This window comes from Eleutherodactylus coqui, chromosome 7 (assembly GCF_035609145.1).
Source record: "Eleutherodactylus coqui strain aEleCoq1 chromosome 7, aEleCoq1.hap1, whole genome shotgun sequence".
Lineage (NCBI taxonomy): Eukaryota > Metazoa > Chordata > Amphibia > Anura > Eleutherodactylidae > Eleutherodactylus > Eleutherodactylus coqui.
In genome coordinates, this window is record NC_089843.1 from 223,535,446 (window position 1) to 223,560,001 (window position 24,556).

Sequence of the window (24,556 nt, forward strand, 5' to 3'; positions counted from 1 at the left end):
TTACCTTTTTGTCGTCTTAATTTGAAGACCTAAATACAGAGAATCAGGAATGGGGGAAATCTGCATAATGTGCCCAGTTAGATGTAATCCCACATTCAACATCTGTCTATCCACAGGACAGGGGATGGCCAATCGCCAAGGTCCCCGATCACGTCAATGGGGTGTCATGTACCCACTTCCCCTTCATTGAATCCCCCACAGGGTGCAGCAGCAGTCTTCCCACCTTGCAGTCCCATTGAGATGAATGGAGTGGCAGCGAGCATGCTTGGCTATCGGTTCCATTCAAGTTCCTCCCCGTTTTGGGCAATGAGGAAAAAATGAGAACACGTGACCTTTGTTCTCATCAGTGTTGGGGGTCTCATCGATCAGACATTTGTCACCTATCCTGTGATGAGCTGATAAATGTGAAAGGGCTTGTAAACTATTTACAGCCTAAAATCAGGATGTGCCACTAATAGTAGATTGGGGGTTGGCCACCCAGAACCCCCACTGATCAGCTTTTCTCTGTGCTGTTGCGGTTGTACATTGAGCTGATTTCTGCAGGAAGCAGACAGCTCCATTCCTACTGCAGTGGTAAAGTTTGGTATTGCAGGCCAAGTTCCAACTAAAATGAATGAGAACTTTGCTTGTAATACCAAGCCTGACCCGGTGCAGTGGGAACGGAGCCGCCTGCGTCCTGCAGATATCAGCTCTGTGCACAAGCACACTGGCCCAGCAAACAGCCGATCGGCTGGGCTTCCTCATCTGGGACCATGGCCAATCTATTATTGATGACCTATCCTGAGGGTTGGCCATAAATGGTTTACAACTGGACAAACCCTTTGAATTAATATTTTTGACATAGACATAGACAGTATGTTTGTACAAATCAGTGTGAGTTTTTTTATTTTTTCCTACAGAGTCCACAATAACCAAAAAACTGAAAAATTACATCCTGACACCCGAGGAGCTGAAGGAGCACGGCTACCCAATGCCACACCCTGAGAAGCCTGGGAGGGCTATGGTTTATAATGGAGAAGAAGGCAAGAATTCAGACTGTAAGTATTGAAAGTTCCAAATTATGTACCCCCCATCAAAAACCAAAATGTGCTTGGAATATGCCTTGCCATTAACCCATTATTATATCCTTGCCATTAACCCCTTATTATATCCTTGCCATTAACCCCTTATTATATCCTTGCCATTAACCCCTTACTATTAATATACTCAACCCTTTTATGTTTTCTCTTAACCATAGCCTCCTGCAAGATATGTTGCCGCTGTGGAGCAGACTACCTGGTGACACCTAGTGGAAACTGTGTGCGCCAAGAGGAGTGTGTCCACCATTGGGGCCGTCTCCGCCGGCAGAGAGGTGCTGTCTGACAAGGGGAAGGGAGCTGCTAACAGCGTGTGAAAATTACATATGGTTTGCAAATGTGATAGAAAGTTTTTGTTTCTTTTGTCGTGTTTTCTGTGGAAATCTGTTCCGTATTGATAGTAAGTGTCCTTTTGAAAGAAATCTCAACCTCATTGTTACATTTTTTTTAGTGTTTTCAGACCGCAACTAACTGATTATCTTGATGCTAAACATAAGTTCTGGATGCAGATGGCACTTGTGATAAAGACATTAACTGTTCTCTCTTAATTCTTGTTCTCTCAGCGCCCGGAGGGTGGGAGACCTATTATAGCTGCTGCTCTGGTGCTGTTGGATCAACTGGATGTCAAGTAGCGAAGGTTAGCCAGATTTTCTTCAATTTTGATCACAACATGATTTTAACCACAAAGTCTGTTGGGCCTTAATTAATTGACCTGTATTTAAAAAAAAACAAACATTTGTTTCATAACTCTGTAGTACAAGTGAAACAAAAACTTTTGTAATATCGTATTAATGCAAAATGTAACTTTCCCCACTGGTCACTCACTCTCAATTTATTGCTCAAATCTGCCTGAAGACCGTTAGTGAAGACCACTTGGCAGCTTACAGACAAACCAAGTTACATAGATGCCTATGGGCAGCAGGAGCCCAGTGAGAAAGAAGCACAGAAATGCAGATGGTGTTTTATTTTCTGACGGCTCCTGGAGTCGCATGTCTTCTCTAGAATGTCTTCTGCGCTGCTGCTAGTTCTCTGCAAATGAGAGATGGTGATCTTGGGAGCAGGATCATTTCTATTCTGTGTGCATTGTCTTCTCTGAGAGATGACATAATTGCTAAACTTCACCCACCAGGTCAGGGAAAACGGAGAATAAGAGGTGGAGCATGCAAGGGGGAGGGGGAAGTGTGACAATCCCATGTGGGGAAATAATTCCTTCCCAACTTCATGATGGCATTCAGAATAATCCCTGGATCGATGTTTGATAGTACCTGCCTGAATGTAAGACCCGGACCGCCAACCCCTGTAATATCATAGCGCTCTAGAAAGACATCTAGTCCGCTCCTCTATGGATCCTGCCATCACCACGTCCTCAGGCACTGTGCCACAATCTTGCCAAATTTTCCAGCATTAGTCATGCAGCATAAATCATGAGCGGTCCATTACATTAGCATGCTCCCCCTGTGAACCATTTACATGCCGCAATTTACATAGATCGCGGAAATTGATGTTTTCGTGGACTTCCGGGGTTGCCATGCAAGGCTGGCTCTCGCTGCGGGATGGCATGGGCTCAGCTTCTGACTCTGGGCCATCCACATGACGCTGGTGCATTGGGTACCCCCCTGCAGCCACAACATAAGCTTATGTTAAGGGGTTAAACCTTTGCTTGGGTGGACGATTATTGCTACATAGTAACATAGTATGTAAGGCCGAATGAAGACATTGTCCATCTAGTCCAGCCTGTCTGTAGCAGCAATAATGATGCAGGAGTTATGCCAAAATAGTCTTTATTCCTCTGTGCAACGTTTCGATCATTCAGTGATCTTTGTCAAGCATGCTTGACAAAGATCACTGAATGATCGAAACGTTGCACAGAGGAATAAAGACTATTTTGGCATAACTCCTGCATCATTATTGCTGCTACAGCATATCTACAATTTGGATGACATTTTTGTGGAGTCTATTGATCCAGACTCCTGCTGTAGCTGGCAGCTCTGTATCTGTGGGTTTTACCTTATTGGTTCTGTGGAGGAGTGCTGTTCCCGTATTACTTGTATGTAGTCCAGCCTGTCTATCCTACTGAGTTGATCCAGAGGAAGGCAAAAAACCCCAAGAGGCAGAAGCCAATTAGCCCTTTTGGGGGAAAAATTTCCTTCCCGACTCCCTAATGGCAATCAGACTGTTCCCTGGATCAACCCCTAATAGTTCCTACCTGCCTGTATACCCGGATTAACAATTAACCTAAGATTTATAACCTGTAATATCCTTCCCCTCCAGAAAGACACCAAGTCCCTCTTAACCTCCTCTATGGATCCTGCCATCACCATGTCCTCAGGCAGAGAGTTCCACAGTCTAACTGCTCTTACAGTAAAGAACCCCCTTCTATGTTGTGATGAAACCTGCTTTCCTCTAATCGTAGCGGATGCCCTCTTGTTACCCTCGCAGTTCTGGGTATAAACAGATCCTGGGAGAGATCCTTGTATCGTCCCCTCATGTATTTATACAGTTATTTGATCACCTCTTAGCCGTCTTTTTTCCGGGGTGAATAATCCCAGTTTTGGTGCCTCTCTGGGTATTCCAGTCCCGTCATTCCATGTATTAGTTTAGTTGCTACGCATGTAAATGGCCTTAAGCCACAAGACCTTCTTTCAGGAAGCTGCAGGAAGTCTTACAGATTTATAAAGATTCCTCTATCCTTTCCTTCTGGGCTAATTGTTCCTTGGCAGGTTTTCACCCGGTGCCTTCTGGGTACATTGGGGGGTGTTAATAGGCTAATGGAGGTGTCCTGGATCTGCCATGCCTGAGCTGCTCTCCGTATTCCACTGATGCAGGTCATCTTCTCTCTTCTGTCAATGACCGAGTCTTGGGAAGCGTCTTAAGTGGTTTGCTTTAGGTTTGTCTTCTCTTTCTTCATCAGCAACATGTGCAGGACGGCCGGAAGGATTCTCTGGATGGCTTTGTGAAGACTTTTGAAAAGTTTAATGCTGAAGGGAATCCTGGAGTGTTTGCGTTGGACTGTGAGATGGTAAGGGGTTCCGTGGCGCCACATTCTGAAGATACAAGTGTAGCAGCTCATTAGTCCAATAGTAAACTGGTTCTACAATCTCTTAGGGTGGGTACAGCTGCTATCTCTGTGGAGGGACCCACACGTCTCATAGGCCAGCACTGTTTTAGAAGTGGCTCATAAGTTAGAAAAGTGAAATCGAAGCTTCAGAATATTTCTTGGTGTGTAATAAGATGCGTGTCGGTTCGCGTGCTCAGAAATGATCTGCATTGATACGACATGGAGGGTCAGGGTTTGGGTGGCTGATCCTGTCCCATGCAATGCGGGGGCCGATTGTTTCTTTCAGCTGACACGCCTGCTGATCGCTGCGGTTAACCCTTTAAATGTCACCATCCATGCTGACAGCAACATTTAAATGTCCTTTTTGAAAGCTCCCCGGACTGCCATTGCAGATTGCCCATCATGCCTGTGAAATAGCAGTATAATGCAGTACTATGGTATTGCATCATACTGCAGGAGAAATCAAACCATCGCAAGTTCTTGTCCCCTAGATGTAAAAATCAGTTAGTTGGATCGATAGATGTAAAAATATTTGCCATATCTACGTTGTTAGAATAGTTGTTTTTTTTTCTTTTTTTTTTGGTCACCTCGTCTCCAAGAAAAAAAGGAATGAAAAGCTTACAAAAAGTCACATGTGTCACATGTACTCCGAAATGATCCCAATGGAAACTACAGAATGTCCACAAAAACTTACTGCAGCCGAAATGTATTTATTTATTTTAAACCAAAGATTTTATTTGTAAGTAGTACCGCAAAAAAAACCCGCTATACATTTTTGGTTTGTAGTAATTGTTCTGACCCATAGGATACAGGAATCGTGTCATTTTTGCTGCAGTGTGTACCATGTAGAAACAAGACCCACCTCTGCCCCCCCCCCCCCCCCCACCTCGGAGACAGCAGGATAGCGCTTTTATTGCATTTCACCCACGTAGTGTTTCTGTACCTTGTGTTACATCGGATGGTGCCATTGAAGGGGTTTTTTTGTTTTTGCAGGACACATTGAATTTCTCAGACAGCTATGTTGATGGATAAAAGTTGTGTCTTAAGTAGGGAGGAAAAATTGGCTGGGTCCTTAAGGGTTTAAAGAACATGGAGTTGGGCAGATCTTGCCATGGGCTTTTAGTACAGTAGTGTTTCTTGTGAAATACCATCTGACTTTGGCTTTGTGACTTTCCAGTGTTACACTAAGAGAGGCCTGGAGCTGACCCGAGTCACCGTCATCAACACTCAGCTCAAGGTGGTGTATGACACCTTCGTACTGCCGGACAACAAGATCGTGGACTACAACACCAGGTGATTGGGGGGATCCATTATCTCTATGGCATCATGGCATCCTCCCCATCTAGTGCCTCGCTGCTGGCGGACCCAACAGATCAGTACATGGCCGTACGCGGGTCAGAGATCGCCTATTTGTCAAAATGGCAAAACATACAAGTTATGCTTTTTAGGAGCAGAAAAGTAAAAGCAGTCAAAGTTTAGCCCCCTGGTGTCACCTTAACCATATTCACACAAGCACCGATGTGGCCGAGTGATATCACAGGCCACCCTAGATTGTGCCACGTATTTGTAGTGCACTTGGTGGACCAACCACAGCCACTGCGGGAATGTGCTCTTCACGTGTGCATCAAAAATGGTGATAACCATTGTCTTTTAGCACGGGGTAATGCCCGGGGGACCCTTCAGAGGTCTCCGGAGTCTGTGGTGGGAGGAGGAAAACCTACACAAGATTTGTGCTCTTAGTGTTATGGCTGATTGGTTATACTAGAGAAGAACCAAAGAATTAAACATGTACCTTATTAAATCTCCTACAATCCAGTGTGTGCACTTAGACAACATTATATTATATACCCGGAGATGATAACGGGCCCCGTGATGTTGTGCAGTGCTGAATGAATCAATCCAACAGATGACCCCGCTACCAGCGGGCCCAGTGTGGTAGGCCAGCATACAGGAGGTCACCGAATCTAGACCTCTATGTAGGACTATAAACTGGGCGTTACATTGTAGGAGGGTACTTGAATGTAGAGGTAGACCGTCTTAAAATAGGGACTGCTGAAGGGACTGCCTGACTCCTTCATTTAAATTCCAAGTGCGGTCCGTGGCTTCTGGATTCACACGTGTATCAGTACATGTAGTAATTGACACGCTATATTTTATAAGGATGTTTGTATTTCTTTGGTTCTTCTCGGTGATTTATAGCAGCTTTCTTAAGGACTTTGTCTGCCACAGCGACTTGTTACACTATAGAAGATGCACATGTAAAACGGCGACCCTGCAGCCGCGTCATGGAGCGGTGGTCCCAGAATACAACCCCTCCGTCACGGGGGGCTTACACTTCTAGCATTCGCAGCATGTGGAAGGTTCCCTTGTTTGTAGCTTTAATTCCTCCGTTTTAGTTGCGTTCTCCGCAGTCTCTGCATTCATGGGACCTCCGGCTGTTGCTAGGAGTGTTTTGGAGTCTGTTCACACATCGCAGAGAAAAGCTGCATCCGGATTCTGATGCTGATTTTTGACTGCGTTCCAATGAATGAATTTCCCAGTGGAAATCTGCAGCATTTCCAGAATAAACCAAGCGGCATGCTGGGGGCTTCACTGCTCTGCTGCAGAGTGGACGAGGTTTGGTAAAACCCCTTTTATTTACGCTGGACTAGTGGAAACCACTATCGCCACTTTCTGCAGCAGGAGGATTGTGGAGAGTCTTCAGAGGTTAGAGCATCCACTAATATTTGGGAGGGCTGTACTATGTGCATTAGACATGGCTTTGGGGAGATGCATCGCCAGCCTGCTGTCCAGGAGGGCCGGATGCTGCCGGTGGTCCCGCAGTACTGCTAGTGATGTAGTAGAAATGCCTGTTAATACAGGTTTACGCCCAGTTTTATCCGTCTTGGTGACCTTTTTTAAGGAACAGTAGCAGAAAGCCTTTAGGTTTTAGGGCATGTTATCTTTATTGAACATGCCCAAATCCAAGTACCGTATATACTCGAGTATAAGCCGAGTTTTTCAGCACAAAAAAATGTGCTGAAAAAGCCCCCCTCAGCTTATGCTTGAGTGAGGTAAAAAAAACCTCAATACTTACCTATCAGCCGGCATCTGTGTTCCCGGCGCGATGCTAACCCCAGCGGTGTGGCCAGCTGCTGCATTCTTCTTCCCACTGTCTTCTCCCTGGCTTGCTTTTGAAATCCCCGCCGTCAGTTCTGTGATTGGATCAAGCGCCGGCCAATCACAGCCGGCGCTCAATAAACCAATCACAGCCAGTGATGTCATTCTGAATGGCTGCGATTGGTTTATCGAGCGCCGGCTGTGATTGGCCAATGCTCGATCCAATCACAGTGCTGATGGCGGGGATTTTAAAAGAACAACGGGGAGAAGAATGCAGCAGCTGGCCGCACCGCTGGGCAAAGCATCGCGCCGGGAGCACAGATGCCGGCTGATAGGTGAGTATTGCTTTTTTTTTTTTAACCTACTGGAGTATAGCTCGGCTTATACTTGAGTCAATAAGTGTTACCAATTTTTTTTTTTTTTTTGTGGTAAAACTTATTGCCTCGGCTCATACTCGAGTATATATGGTAGTTTTTCTTCCAGTTGCATCAGTTTGATAAACCACAGCATAAGAATGTGGGGTAGGGAGTCATGTCTGATGGCCAACTCTTGTCTTGGAAGGTTCTCTGGAGTTACAGAAGAGGATCTCCAGAACACCAGCATCAGTCTGCGGGACGTGCAGGCCGTCCTCCTCTCTATGTTCAGCTGTCATTCAATATTAATTGGCCATAGCTTGGAAAGCGACCTTTTTGCACTGAAGGTAAGATGCCTTTTACCCATTTTTTTTTAGTGTATTTCTTTAGTTACTTGATAAATACCCCAAACCACAAGAACATTGAATATGTATGCTGCAGCACAAGAGCCGCTGGAACGTATCACCACTTACCAACCACACCAAGGAGAGGAACCGCTGGGCCCCGTAGATGGAGTGTTGCACATAGGGCCCCGTAGATGGAGCGTTGCACATAGGGCCCCGTAGGGAGATAAACCGGGTTGGCAGTAATGACAGCCGCTTACTATAAAGGCTTACATCCTCATGTGTAAGAGGTCTACATAGACCACGGAGAGAGCACGAGGATATTTTGTTGCCCACGTGGGTTTTGACCTTCTCTCTCTTTTGTCTAGGCATCCTCTAGTTACATGTGTAGGCTTATTTATAAGCTGTATGGAGACTGTAGTTCATGGCATAGCAATAGTAAATGTCTGAATTATTGATGACTTACCCTGAAGGTAGCCTCCTCAATAGTTACTCAGCAGGGGTCCATGCCTTAGCACCTCCAGCAATTTGCTGTTCCCACAGATGGTGTTGCAGGTACTGTTCAGCACATGCCGCTGTAATGGGTACAGAACAGTCAGCCACCCGCTCTTGTACAGAATGATGGCGGACCGACGCACTCCTGATAACTGGAGGTACTGAGCGGCGGACTCTTGTCTATCAAATGCCCATTTCGGATCCCATCATCGATTTCCTATCGGCTGCCATAAAGCACACACCCTTTACTATTCTGTGTATGTAAACCATAAATGGCCCCAACGGCCCCTCCAGTGATGAGGTTGTCATGGTAGTCCAGGGCTGCCATGTATTTCTGCGTATTAAGAGCCTGTGGCCTGTCTTAGTAGAATGCCAGCAAGTTCCAGTCTTTCCTGAGGGCTTTAAAGTTTTTAGTGTTTTTTTTGGATTCAGGGTTTCCTAGGGGCCTTTCTCTTTCTGTGATTATACAATGGCGCCATCTGCTGGCTAGAGCCAGTACTGCAGTATGTGACATGCTTGAGAGGCCCCCAGATAACAGAGCGGCCAGTAGTATACAGTAAGAATACCCTGCAGGACGTCTTCCCACATCAGAGCTGTACAGTCTTCAATCAGAATGTCTTCAGACATCAGACAGTGGATTGGAAAGGGTTTAATATACTCCAAAATGGTGCCAATAGAAACCACCGGGCATTCTGCAGAGCCCCATCGATGGGGAGATATGGTGGTCAGAAGATGGCAGCAGAAAATACGTTTTTAGACGTTGTTTTTTAAAATGGTACAGCAAGAAGGAAAACTAAATTTGGTGTAATGATGGATAACTTCGACAGATATGTAGACCTGTTGCAGGCAGCAATTAGTGTCCCAGGGCAGCAGTCTTACAATTGTTAAATGTGTTTTGTATCCTGTGGACTCGTCATCCATTGTTATCGCTAGCCGCTCACCTCTTACATGGCAGGTACTGCAGGTCACCATTCCTTTAAATGGGAGCGGTGCCTGCAATATTACACTGGGCAGCTGCAGTCTATGGAGCTCCAGACTTGGTGATGCAACCAATCCGCTGGGATCCACCAATGACTGAACTGTGGAGCTGGAAACCCCTCTAGGCTAAATGTCCAGAGGACACCTAGTAGCGGTCTGACAGCCTCATGTACGTGTTTTCGGAGCTGCTCTGCATGGTCTGCCCCGCTTCCCCTCTTGCCCTCTTGTTCTTCCTGACGCCAAGCCAACTCCATTATCAACAGCCGGCATACAACTCGGCATGTGGATATTTATTGCAGCATGCTGAGGCATCCGTTGTACAGGATCTAACCTGCGGCAAAAAGGCTGGTGGGCGGAGGGCCGCTGGAGCCATAGAGCACTTCTGCATTGAAGCCTTGTTATACTCTGAGGTTGGTGGGTGGTTTGCGTGGCCATGCCCCCCCCCCCCCCCCACCTAAATTACAAGCGGCCGGTGCATGGTGCCCCGGGGTTCAGACATTTCACCTGTAGCCGCGCAATCTTTAATGCTAGAACCGCCATGGAAATCCTTTTTTCTCCTTCAGCAGTTTAAAGGCATTGTAGTGATAAACCATCCCAGCAGTTTGTGTTGATGGGGCTTAATGCCCTAAAGCGGGGCAGTTATTACATGCTTTATATTAAACCTAAACGTGTACTAAAGAAAGACTCCATGTTAATGTAAAAGAAATGTACATGTAAACAAAGTCAAAAACACCCCACCCCACCCCCTCTTCTCCCAAAGGAAGGGGCAGATATAGTAAGGTTGAACTTGTGCCTAAGGGGGGTCCACGGCAGTTGCATAATATCGCCAGTGATAATCCGCCGCAGGGAGGGGGGGGGGGGTCGCTGTGATTCTCCGCTCGTGGACGCCACTGCTGTGCTTTTCTTAACATCGCTTTGGAAAGCGTTCACTGTGTTACCCGCGGCCGGATTATCTCCATGGGTAACGCAATGAACAATCGCCCGTGGGCAGGCAGCCTTAGGCTATGTTCATCACTGTGAGATCTGTTTTCCTGACAGTCTTATTACAGAACTAAATGACTATAATGCGGAGGTCATTCAGTCTCCATCCAGCTAAAATAGCTCAGCATGTTGTGTCATTTCACCCAGGATTTAGCAGATTGTGCTGTCTGTAGTGCAGTGTCCGCGGTTGGTATTGCAGGCACGGCTCCTATTAAATTCAAGAGGAACTGAGCCTGCAGTACTAACTCCTGCCACTGTGCTATGATCAGGGCGATCAGCTGATCCCATGTGACTGTCACTATGGACAGTGTAGAAAGCATATCCGCAGGCATTCTGACCCGCGGACCTATCCTGAGGACAGTTCTTCAAAACCCCCAGAAAACCTAACTTTTTAGACAACTTTTTAGTCCTTTAAGGGGATATGAAGATTATCGGTCGATGACTAGCATAATACACAGCATTATTTCTGTACTATGCTTATAATGACAGTCTACAAGATCTGACATCGATCCTAGTCATTTTTAACACCATAAATGCCGGGGTCAGAGGTTTCTCCTCTCCTGGCCATTAGAGCAGGAGTCCTGCTGTCAGACAGCCAGGGCCCGGCTATTCCTGGCCCAGGACACCCATGGTTTAACCTGCACCACCATAAACAGGTATATGTGCAGGTTCAAAGCCCTTCAGTGACCAGTGGGCGGTCCCTAATGGGTTAAATCAATCAGTATAATCTAGCCCACATCAGTAATTGACAAATGTTTACAATTTACACGGTCGACTTGACTAAGCAGCCACAGAACTCATTAATGATGGAGTACAGACCTAGTGACACTTCTGCTAATTAATGTGTCTAGTAATTGCTCATACTGCCTTAATGAAGGAAGCGCTCTTCTCATGAGGACGGTTTGTCACGTTGTTTCAGCTCATTCACCCCACTGTAGTGGACACAGCGGTGGTCTTCCCTCACCGCCTCGGGCTGCCTTACAAGCGTGCCCTTCGTTCATTAATGGCTGATCATCTGAAGCGGATTATCCAAGACAACGGTAAGCATCCATACAACTCATTCACCTCGATGAGATCCGTAACGTCTAGCCTTTACAAGTAAGTTAGAGATTTTACGTTGCGTTGCTTTAACCCCTTGTACGGCCGCCGAATGCAGGGTTTGCATGTGGCTGGAGGGGCTCCATGCACAGCAAGTGCTGGCTGTCTGACAACTGACAACCGCCACCATCAATGCTTAAGCTGATCGCGGCTGTTAACCCTTTTAAATCATGCTGGCAATTCTAACAGCAACATTCAAATCCCCAATCGGCATCGAGGGGTTCCGAATGTGAGGTGCTGTTCGGTTGTCCTATCTGCCCGGGGCCTGTGCCACGTCTTGATGGACTACCTGTCAGAGATGGTTTGATCATTTACATAATACAATACTGTAGAATCTGTTTTACCTTTTGTAATTGGCCCACGGGGATTTGAATCGGCAAAGTTATTTATATTGTTATTTAAAAGAAAACAAAAAAAATTAAGAATATTTAAAAGTTAACAAAAAACTATTCATATAATTAAAGTTTAATTTATCAAAATAAGGCGTAAGTGGTGCAGTAAGAAAAGCTAAACTGTGCAATAATTGTAATCCTGCTGACCCCCGGAATAAATAGTTGTTTTGCCCCAGTATGTGTGCTGTAAACAGTCCCCCTTCTCTCACCCCCCCCCCCATGCACCCACCCAAAGATGGCGGTTGTGTTTTTGCTTTGTCTGTTTTTTTCACTTTTGCTCCCCTGTAGAGATTGTTTTCAGTACATTATATACTACTGAAACATACAAGTCGTCCCACTAGAAATAGCCTCACACAGCTACATTAACATTTTTACATTTTTTTGAAGGTTGACAGGAAAAACCAAAAAAACAGGATGTGTTAAAGAAAAACTGTGATCATCCCTTTTTAGGATCTGCTAGGATTTCTGTTATGGAAAAATATAAGGCCGGATATGTCAAAATGACGGAAATCAGCCGTCCCTGATGGGTTCCATGTAGTTCGGCCATTTTTACTGGAAAAAGTAGCGCAGCATTCTGCGGTTTCCCAGCATATAATCCCTGGATGGAAAGAGCAGATGGAAGTGTGAACCAAGCCTAAGCTGAACTGGATGGCTCAAAACCAGCAGAAATGTCACACAATGTTGCAGATTGTTCAGTATAGTCATGAAGTACCCTGCGCTTCAGTTCTGTTATCAGAACCTGACGAATTGGTTAATCGGTTTCAATATATATATTTTTTCTTTTAAATGTCTGTTCTGAAAGCCTCCAGCTGCTCCTTTCAGTTTGGCCCCCTTGTGTATACAGACATAAGATTAGGGCCACAATGGGGGTGTTTCTGAATACAGGACAAACAGGGGTATCTATTTTGGGGTGTAAATCCTCATTTTCATGTGCACTATAGAAACAAAAAGTCTTTAAAATGACATATTTGCAAAAATATTATTGGCAATATCACCACTGGAGGGACATGCCTCTTAAGGAGCGACTTGTGGAAAACTCGATGGATTCTCCACGTGTCCAGCAGTGCCAGCTCGTACGCCATAGGATTAATCACTCTGGTGGCTGGAAAAGGGCCCACAAATCGGGGAGCCAGCTTCAAAGAAGGCACTTTTAACTTCAGGTTCTTGGAAGACAAGTATACCAACTGTCCCACAGAAAAAGGTTCAAAAATGGTACATGTACCTCTACTCCTTCTTAGCACCCCACCGCTGGACCCAAGTTGCCCCGCACCTTCTCCCACACCTCCCGCAGGTCCTGAACCCGAATGTCTGCAGAAGGATTGTTAGAGGAAGAGGGGAAAGACACTGTAAAACTGGGATTAAAACCAAAATTACAGAAGAAAGGAGACACGCAAGACGCCGAATGTGTATGGTTATTGATGGCAAATTCGGCCAACGCCAAATAATTGACCCAGAGACTCTGATAATCACTCACGTACATTCTGAGGTACTGAACCAGTTCCTGGTTGATACGTTTCGTCTGCCCATTAGACTCCAGGGGGAAGGCAGAGGAAAACGACAACCCGATACTCTTACAAAAAGCCCTCCAAAACCGGGCAACAAATTGTACTCCCCGGTCGGAAACAATATCCTTGGAGACCCCATGCAGGCACACAACCTCCTTGATAAATATGGTGGCTTACTCAGGAGCGGACGGAAGCTTCCTAAGAGCAATAAAATGTGCCATCTTTTGAAAATCTGTCGACTACCACCAAGATGACTGAGCACCTCTGGGACTCGGGCAAGTCGGTAATAAAATCCATCGACAAATGGGTCCATGGTCTCTCTGGAAAGGAAAGAGGATGAAGTGGACCTTTTAGGTTGTCTCCGTACGCTCTTACCTGGGGCACAGATAGGGCAGAACTTCACAAATTTCCAGACGTCCTGAGACATTTGTGGCCACCAATACATATGGCCAGACAGCTCCAGGGTGTTTCGTACTCCTGGATGAGCCGCTAATACTGACAAATGAGGAGCCACAAGGCACGGGGAATAAATAACCTCCCCTCAGGGAGGCCCTTGGGGACAGACTGTTGAGCCGCCAGGAGTAAAGCAGAGGTTTCGGGTGTAAGCGCGGCTACCACCACTCCCGGGCCCAGAATACTCTCCGGCTGAGGCTCCTCTACCTCGGGTACCCCGAAGTTGCGTGACAAAGCATCAGCTTTGACATTCTTGGACTACAAAATTGAAAAAAAACAATGCCCTCCTTGCCTGACCAGCGTTCAAGAGCTTGGCGGACAATAGATAAATCAAATTCTTATGGTCTGTGAGAACCGTAATAGTATGATGAGCGCACTCTAAGAAATGTCTCCATTCATCAAATGCCCATTTTATGGCCAATAATTCCCTGTTGCCAATATCATAGTTGCGTTCTGCCTGATTAAACATACTGGAAAAAACGCACAGGATTAGAGTCCAGGTCCACACTATGTTTAGAGGCATCTACTTCAATGATGAATGGGCGATCCAGATCCGACTGAGCCAAAACTGGTGCTGTGGAAAAAGCCCTTTTGAGAAGTGTAAAGGCCTTCACAGCCTCCTGTGACCAAAAATCAACCATAGCCCCCTTCTTGGTTAGGTCAGTCAAGGGCTTGGCCACCACCGAAAACTTCTTCTTAATAAATTTCCGATAAAAGTTTGAGAACTCCAAAAAGTGTTTTTAACGCCTTTACGTTGGCTGGTTGCACCCATTCGATGTTGGCCTTGACCTTGTCTGAGTCCATCCGGATGGTTGATGGAGAAATGACATATCCAAGAAAAGCAATCTCCTGTACCCAGAAAAGGCATTTCTCCAACTTCTCATACAAATGTTGAGCTCGAAGGCGGGAAAGAACTGTCTGTAAATGCTTGACATGGCTCTCCCAATCAGAAGAGACTATCAGAATGTCATCCAAACATACAATCGTGAACGTGCCCAGGAGGTCATGGAAAATGGTGTTCATAAACCTTGAAAAATAGCTGGCGCATTACATAATCTGAATGGCATGACTAGACATACAAAGTGCCCCAAAGGAGTTTTAAATGCCGTTTTCCATTCATCCCCCTCTCTGATATGAATGAGATTATGGGCTCCCAGAAGATCGAGCTTGGAAAACCAACGGGCTTCTAGAACCTGCTTGAGGAGGTCAGGAATCAGGGGTAAAGAGTACTGATTCTTGATGGTTATCCTGTTCAAGGCTCTATAATCAACACTGGGCCAAAGGCCATCATCATCCTACTCCAGAAAAAATAACCCCCCCCCCCCCCCCTTGCAGGTGATTTAGAAGGACGTAGACTTCAGTAGCGCCACCCATAGACTTAATATTCTAACTTCCAACCCGCCTGACAGTCCCTGAATGTATTAAACTCACGTGATGACTTGACTACAACGGTAAGCATGTGTGTCCTCTAATGACACCAACATCCTACACCAAAGTTGCAGCAAAGGGGGTAAAGTGTGGTGCAAGAAAAAGCATGTAGGCTTATTTATATGAGCTTCTCCCAGGATGTCCGTGCACTTGTGACGTCTCTCCTGCAGCTTCCTAAGTCCCTGCAAATAGAATTCTTCCAACGACTTGTCAAACAACTTATTTGCAGCATCTGTTGCCTCCAAAACTCTCCCAAACCATTGGCCTTTTAGGTGTTTTTTGAGATTGGGGAACAGATGGTAGTCAGACGGAGCCAGGCCGGGTGAATGGGGTGGATGGAGCTTCAATTGAAAGCCTAGGAAGGTCATTTTTTCAATACTGGCCTTTGCAGTGTATGACGGGGCATTATCATGCAACATGACCGCTTTTGGAGAGCTTTTCTCATCGTTTTTTCTTAATATTTTGCCTTAGCTTTGTCAGTAACGAACAGTAATATTTTTCATTGATGGCTGAACCCTTTGGGAGGTCGTCTGCAAGCAGAACTCCCTTCCTATCCCAAAAAATGGTTGTCATGTGCTACTGTGCTGACCTTTGCACACGGACGTCTTTGGCCTTGGGGAACTACTGTGCCTCCGTTCCTTAGACTGTTCCTTTGGTGATGAGACGCAGATCTACGGATCCAACACAGTTACCAGCTTGTCCAGGAAATCTGACTCATTTCTTGCAGAATGTTCCAAAACGGCCACTGATGTCTCCCCACGTCTCCTTTTCTGGATCCACTCGGCTGTAAGCTTTCTCATTCCCAAGTCGTTGTGGATAACGGCACCAACTCTCTCCTGTTATATCCTCAGATGTGTAGCCATACTTCTGGCTGATACTCGGTGGTCCTCCATGATCATGTCATGGGTGGCTCTCACATTTGCAGGCAATGAGAATGAGACAGGCCTTCCACTGGGTTTATCGCTTCCAACACTAAAATGGCCAATTTTAAGATTTACAACCCAACGTTTAACTATTACACATGTAGGGCCACCGTCACCCAAAGCTTGTGACATTCATCACGGATTTGCTTTGCCCCTTTCCCTTGGAGAAATAGGAACGTGATTATGGTCCTCAGCTCTTCCACACTGAACGTGTTTGGAGATGCCGCCATGTTCACTTTGGACCTGAAAAAAAATAGATAAGTTAAGATCCTAGGTAGTTGGTTTTTGCATCATTGAGTATAGAAGAAGTACGCCCGGCAGTTTACAGCTGTCTAGCTCTGTCTTTGTGGGTGAGACTCAATACATATCACCACCCCCTTGTAAATCCTAGAACTGCAAGTTTGGATTCTCCAGGGGTTTAGTGCCATATTTGTCCTCTTACATTCTAGAGGTTTATGATATATTAATATGCTTCGACAGGTTAATATTTGGTCAGGATTACATTTATCCTGTTAGGATTTATTAGTAAAGATTAGCTTATTTAAACAAGTAAATAATAAAGATTGGTGGCTTTTCCATTACTTTACTGACTTTCTTGTGTCTTTCTTCCTCCTAGTGGAGGGACACGACTCTAGTGAAGATGCATGCTCTTGCATGGAACTGATGATCTGGCGTATAAAGGAGGATGCTAAAGTGAAGCGATGATCCACATCAAGGAATCCAGCTGCAAACCCTTTATACTGAACTGCTGCCGATTTCATTTTGTACTTGAGAATTTCAAGCCTTTCCGAGTGTAAAGCATCTGATGTGTTTTACATGGACAGGGGGGTTAGACATTTTTAAAATATTCTGTGTATTGATGTACATCTTTTTTGCCCAATTAGAAGGAAAATACCACCATAACAGATTAAAACACTGCAAACTTTGTTTTACCACATCTTTCTTTACAAGCACTTTTTTTTTAACACTTGAACGGAGTCATTTTTGCTTCTCACCAGTTTAATTTTATAAACTGTAATGAAATCTGCCTACCAGTTATACTCCGTCTGCAGTATTGGCGCACCACTCTACCTTCCAGTTATACTCCCCGTCTGCAGTATTGGCGCACCAATGTATCAACTCCTTTCACTTTTACATAGTTTTCTTAATATGCCATCTATGCAATATGCTTCAATTGACTGCAGCCGCCATGTCACAATCTGTGAAACGTCAATCTAGAAGGCGCTGATTGCCTACCGTTGTCATGTGATCTGACCAATAAAAAGGACAAGGACTGCCAGGTAGCAGTGGGACTGGAACAAAATCAATAAGTATATAATAACTTTTTTTAACTTTGTTTTTGTTGACAATGCTTACAAGATAGATAATGCAGCAAAGACTCGTTCAGCTGATGATGTGGCATGGGGCTACTACAGAATTCCGAAAAAAAAATTGGCTTGTCTATTTACTCTAAGGGGTCATCACGTGTGGGTATCTCAGTAAGCCGAGGGGATGTTACTGCTGCAGAAGGTTCCCGATCAGTGTACATTAAAGGCTTTGTACACCTTTTTTTCTTTTCCTCTTAATTGTCCCGAAGCATTTAAAGTGCACTTTAAAAATCTACCTCCATTCTGCCTCAGTGAAAGTCCTATTGCAAACTTCTATGCCCTTCACAGCACAGACACCATTACAACTACATTTAATGGATACGTTAAAACTAGGGCTGAAACACCCCTAGAAAGACGAACAAAGAATATTCCTGCGGGTCTGACCGCGGGACAGTTTACACTGGGCGCAGAAATTTGTGGGTTTCTAGATGTGCGAGCGCCACACGTAGGGTCAGTCAGCGATTGTAGATCCACATTGTGACAGTCATCCAAAGATGGGCATCTCCTGACTAGTCTTCGGAAACCTAAATTGGGTTAGTTCGCTGGAAATGAGTGGACAAGGATATTCTCAATGACCTCATTCATTCACGTCTCAAGATCTGTGATGCGATCCTGCAAAGCTCATTAGAATGAACTGATTCTGGGTGTATTTTTAGATATTCTCTTAGTTCGTTAATGCAGAAGATTGGCTCTCGGTTCGATGCGTTTCCCTGTTTCACTCATTTCCATCGAACCAACCCAATTGATCAGCTAATCTTAATCTACTGCGGTGACAGACCTTTTCAGCTCCGTCCAGGAAGGAACTGGTCAACAGGATTTAGGTTTCCGAAGACTAGTCAGGAGATCCCTATCTTTGGGATCACAATCTACAATCGCTGATTGACCCTACATGTGGCGCTCGTACATCTAGAAACCCACAGATTTCTGCTCCCAGGAGTTTTCTTGGTTCGTATCTTTATGTACATTTCAGCTCTAGTTTACATTTTATTTGATAGTGTTTTAATTGTTTTATACTGTGAAGGGCACTTAACAAGAGGACTTGATTTAAAATGTCCTATTTTGGCTCTATATCTCTATACAAACCTGTGCACCTCCATGGTAGATGTAGCCTTTATAGAATACCTGCCCTTCTGCTTAATCAGCCTTTTTTGGCTCCTTCCAGCAGTTGAAGATGGCATCATAGAGCAGTTTATGGGGTCGTCTTTTGCTGCTGGAAGGAGCTGAAAAAGGCCAGTGGAGCAGAAGCTCTCCGAAGGGGGAAGTGTATGTACTCTAACACTTTTTTAAATCTACCTTTGCATCATTGGACACGGGCAAACAAGATTTTATTTTGGTTAAAAGATGATTAGTAGAGATGAGCGAGGCTTACTCGAGTAACTGACCTTACCGAGCGTGCTCGCTCATCTTGAGTAACTGCCTCCTCCTCCGAGCGTGCTCGGGAAGGGGGGAGGGAGAGAGCTCTCCCCTCAGTTCACCCCCCCCCCCCCCCCCCAAACATGAGCACGCTCGGAGGAGAAGGCAGTTACTCGAGATGAGAGGGGCTCGCTCTCTAATTTAGTTAAAACAGGAAAAAAAGGGAAATTTGTTGTATAGTAAAGCCATGACACGAGTATTCCTGCTTTGTGTGTATATACATATAACCATACCTGTAAATGGCTTGGGGCTCTTTCTCACGGGCGAAGCTTTTGCGCCAGGTTATGGCGAAACTTGCTGCAGTGGAATTCAACATCAAAATGTACTCTATTTCCATCAGCCCCATTGAAAGCAATGGAGCCACGCATGTGTGACCGCAGCGCCATGCAATATCCACATTGCTATGAGTGGGTCCAGTAAGGCGAGGTTGGTATGATGGTGAAACACATGGCCTGCCTGTCCCTGGTTTGGTAAGATACAGAATGTACACTCACTGTTCCTGACTTGTGCCCTATGGAGTTCCTCTATACTGAATCAAGTTATTCAAACCAACGGCGGAGAAAGGAGCAGGCGGGCGGCAGCCATCCATTCAGTGCGGTGTATACCGCAGTGGATGCAGGGGCGCAGTCCTTACATTGGGACCATCTGAATGACTATACCGATGCACACGGTTTGGTTTGTTCTTATTTTTATGTAATTCACAGGATAAATATTGTAATATTTTAATAACTTGGACTTTTATGGAAATTACAATACCGACTATGGTTAATATAGATTTTTGTTAACTTGGAGCCATTCCAATGACTTTTTTCATTCATTATGCAATTCGATCCCCAGTCTATATGTGAGTATTGCCTTGTTTTGTTTACCTTTTCAATCATTCTTGGCCTCCTTTTCATTTGGATCGTGTGATCTCCGTGGGAAGAACTTGTTTCTCTGTGACTTCTGCCGCAAACACTTTGTCACCAGAACATCCTGTATGCTGAAACTAGATGATAGTCCATCCTCCACAACTTATACTAAGGGTATTTATGGTTCCCCTCTAGCTTATTGGGTAAATATAATCGCATTGTACCCAATTCTTCTTTTTTTTTTTTTTTTTTCCTGGATGACCAAAAATGATGGCTAGCCAACGGTTTTTATGCAAACCTTGGAAGACTATACTGAATGATAAAGCTTATTAGTGTACTTGTGTAAAAGTCAGAAACCGATATGACCGTATTACCAATATTTACTATGAGCTGTTAAATGATGCCTACAGTCATGATAACCGCCTCAAGTAGCCCCTGGCCTTTAAAAAATGCAGATTTTTTTTTTCATGGACACTAAAGGAAACCTACATTCCAATATGTCCTGAACCTGTGAGTGCGGTATTATAATATCGCTTATATATTTCTATCTGTATATAACTTCTCCTCACAAAAAATCTTATTAAATATAATAACCAAGGAATCCCTTCCCCCAAGACCCTGTAAACCCCCATGGGCAATTATAAACAACTTGCTGATATACCCGGCTCCCCCAAGTTAATTTGGTACCGGTGTTTACGCGTTGTTCGCATGAAATAGTTTATGAAGTTGTAGTTACTAAAGAGAAACTGAGGAATAAAATATGTATACATAAAGGAGCATTAGATTCTTCTCAGACTGCATGTACCAATGGCCCTCTGCAGAATCTGCCACCCCTCACTCTCCTCAATTTTTACTCTTAAATGTAATGGCTGTTTTTATTCAAATTTACCCCCTGACTGGAGGTTGCAGCCTCTTCTTAGCCTTAAAGGCTCCATCCCTGCAGTCCATGGCCACTTCCTTATGTACTTTGACCTATATGTGTATACACTGAAAGGCTGCAGTTATATTCTCACTATATATAGAGGTCAGTTAGATTCTTCTCAGTATATACACGTCGAGGTCTATTCTAGTATCGGTATATACACATGTAGGTCAGTTAGACTCTCCTCAGTATATACACATGGAGAAGAGGTAGATTCTCCTCAGTATATACACATAGAGGTGAGGTAGATTCTCCTCAGTATATACACATACAGGTGAGGTAGATTCTCCTCAGTATATACACATAGAGGGGAGGTAGATTCTCCTCAGTATATACACAGGGAGGTGAGGTAGAGTCTCCTCAGTATATACACAGGGAGGTGAGGTAGAGTCTCCTCAGTATATACACATAATGGTCAGTTAGATTCTCCTCAGTATATACACATAGAGGTGAGGTAGATTCTCCTCAGTATTTACACAGGGAGGTGAGGTAGAGTCTCCTCAGTATATACACATAGAGGTGAGGTAGATTCTCCTCAGTATTTACACAGGGAGGTGAGGTAGAGTCTCCTCAGTATATACACAGGGAGGTGAGGTAGAGTCTCCTCAGTATATACACATGGAGGTGAGGTAGAGTCTCCTCAGTATATACACATAATGGTCAGTTAGATTCTCCTCAGTATATACACATAGAGGTGAGGTAGAGTCTCCTCAGTATATACACAGGGAGGTGAGGTAGAGTCTCCTCAGTATATACACATGTAGGTCAGTTAGCATCTCCTCAGTATATACACATGGAGGTGAGGTAGAGTCTCCTCAGTATATACACAGGGAGGTGAGGTAGATTCTCTTCAGTATATATACACATAGAGGTGAGGCAGATTCTCCTCAGTATATACACATAGAGGGGGAGGTAGATTCTCCTCAGTATATACACAGGGAGGTGAGGTAGAGTCTCCTCAGTATATACACATAATGGTCAGTTAGATTCTCCTCAGTATATACACATAGAGGTGAGGTAGATTCTCCTCAGTATATACACATAGAGGGGGAGGTAGATTCTCCTCAGTATATACACAGGGAGGTGAGGTAGAGTCTCCTCAGTATATACACATGTAGGTCAGTTAGCATTTCCTCAGTATATACACATGGAGGTGAGGTAGAGTCTCCTCAGTATATACACATAATAGTCAGTTAGATTCTCCTCAGTATATACACATAGAGGTGAGGTAGAGTCTCCTCAGTATATACACAGGGAGGTGAGGTAGAGTCTCCTCAGTATATACACAGGGAGGTGAGGTAGAGTCTCCTCAGTATATACACAGGGAGGTGAGGTAGAGTCTCCTCAGTATATACACAGGGAGGTGAGGTAGAGTCTCCTCAGTATATACACAGGGAGGTGAGGTAGAGTCTCCTCAGTATATACACATAATGGTCAGTTAGATTCTCCTCAGTATATACACAGAGAGGTGAGGTAGATTCTCCTCAGTATATACACAGAGAGGTGAGGTAGATTCTCCTCAGTATATACACATGTAGGTCAGTTAGCGTCTCCTCAGTATATACACATGGAGGTGAGGTAGAGTCTCCTCAGTATATACACACGGAGGTGAGGTAGAGTCTCCTCAGTATATACACACACGGAGGTGAGGTAGAGTCTCCTCAGTATATACACATAATGGTCAGTTATATTCTCCTCAGTATATTCAGTGGGGGAAAAAATATTTAGTAAGATACCAATTGTACAAGTTCTCCCACTAAAAAGATGAGAGGTCTGTAATTGACAGCAGAGGTAGACCTCAACTATGAGAGACAACATGAAAAAACACATCCAGAAAATCACATTGTCTGATTTTTAACGAATTTATTTGCAAATTATGGTGGAAAATAAGTATTTGGTCAATAACAAAAGGTCATCTCAATACTTTGACCTCTGTCATTGCCAATAAAGGATATATAACAAACCGGTTTCTGTAAGTCCTCACAAGATTGGCACACACACACTGTTGCTAGTATATTGGCCCATTCCTCCATGCAGATAGCCCCAAAACATCACTGCTCTTGAGGAGATTGCTGGGCAACACGGACTTTCAACTCCCTCCAAAGGTTTTCTATAGGGTTGAGAGCTGGAGACTGGCTAGGCCACTCCAGGACCTAGAAATGCTTCTTACGAAGCCACTCCTTCATTGCCCTGGTGGTGTGCTTGGGATCATTGTCCTGCTGAAAGACCCAGCCACCTTTCATCTTCAGTGCCCTTGCTGATGGAAGGAGGTTTGCACTCAAAATCTCACAATACATCTTTCATCTATACGGATCAGTCGTCCTGGTCCCTTTGCAGAGAAACCACCCCAAAGCATGATGTTGCCACCCCCATGCTTCCCGGTAGGTATGGTGCTCTTTGGATGCAACTCAACATTCTTTCTCCTCCAACCACGACGAGTTGTGTTTTTGCCACACAGTTCTACTTTGGTTTCATCTAACCATATGACATTCTCCCAATACTCTTCTGGATCATCCAAATGCTCTCTAGCAAACGTCAGTCGGCCCCGGACATGTACTGGCTTCAGCAAGGGGACACGTCTGGCACTGCAGGACCTGAGTCCCTGGCGGCGTAGTGTGTTACTAATAGTGGCCTTTGTTACGTTGGTCCCAGCTCTCTGCAGGTCATTCACTAGGTTCCCCCGTGTGGTTCGGGGATTTTTATTCCCCGATCTTGTGATCATTTTGACCCCACGGGTTAGATCTTGTGTTGAGCCCAAGACCAAGGGAGATTATCAGTGGTCTTGTATCTCTTCCATTCTCTAATTATGGCTCCCACAGTTGAGTTCTTCACACCAACCTGCTTGCCTATTGCAGATTCAGTCTTCCCAGTCTACTGCAGGGCTACAATTTTGTTTCTGGTGTCCTTCGACAGCTCTTTGGTCTTCACCATAGTGGAGTTTGGAGTGTGACTGCTGGAGGTTGTGGACAGGTGTCTTTTATACTGATGACCAGTTCAAACAGGTGCCATTACTACAGGTAATGTGTGGAGGACAGAGAAGCCTCTTAAAGGAGTTGTTACTGGTCTGTGAGACCCAGAAATCTTGCTTGTTTGTAGGTGACCAAATACTTGATTCTTCCCGGTATATGCGCACAGAGGTCAGTTACATTCTCCTCAGTATATACACATAGAGGGGAGGTAGATTCTCCTCAGTATATACACATACATGTGATGTATATTCTCAGAATTTACAGACAAAGGTCAGTTAGACTCTCCTCGGTATATACACATAGAGGGGAGGTAGATTCTCCTCAGTATATAGGCATAGAGGGGAGGTAGATTCTCCTCAGTATATAGGCATAGAGGGGAGGTAGATTCTCCTCAGTATATAGGCATAGAGGGGAGGTAGATTCTCCTCAGTATATACACATAGAGGGAGGTAGATTCTCCTCAGTATATACACAGAGGGGAGGTAGATTCTCCTCAGTATATACACATAGAGGGGAGGTAGATTCTCCTCAGTATATACACATAGTGGTGAGGTAGATTCTCCTCAGTATATACACATAGAGGTGAGGTAGATTCTCCTCAGTATATACGCATAGAGGTGAGGTAGATTCTCCTCAGTATACACACAGAGAGGTGAGGTAGATTCTCCAGTGTATACACATAGAGGGGAGGTAGATTCTCCTCAGTATATACACATGGAGGGGAGGTAGATTCTCCTCAGTGTATACACATGGAGGGGAGGTAGATTCTCCTCAGTGTATACACATGGAGGGGAGGTAGATTCTCCTCAGTGTATACACATGGAGGGGAGGTAGATTCTCCTCAGTGTATA

General features: G+C 44.8%; 1 protein-coding gene across 2 annotated transcripts in view; it reads left to right on the forward strand.

The window, feature by feature from the left end:
• REXO1 (RNA exonuclease 1 homolog) overlaps positions 1-17,466 on the forward strand; it is an 83,368-nt gene extending 65,902 nt beyond the window's left edge. For both annotated transcript variants that reach the window (XM_066574496.1, XM_066574497.1), the window contains 8 exons: positions 900-1,037; positions 1,238-1,351; positions 1,640-1,713; positions 3,988-4,095; positions 5,312-5,427; positions 7,795-7,933; positions 11,304-11,424; positions 16,800-17,466. In XM_066574496.1, coding sequence (XP_066430593.1) covers positions 900-1,037; positions 1,238-1,351; positions 1,640-1,713; positions 3,988-4,095; positions 5,312-5,427; positions 7,795-7,933; positions 11,304-11,424; positions 16,800-16,888 — 899 coding nt within the window. In that variant the 3' untranslated portion in view covers positions 16,889-17,466. The remainder of the gene's footprint in view (positions 1-899; positions 1,038-1,237; positions 1,352-1,639; positions 1,714-3,987; positions 4,096-5,311; positions 5,428-7,794; positions 7,934-11,303; positions 11,425-16,799) is intronic.
• Positions 17,467-24,556: the final 7,090 nt, after the last annotated feature.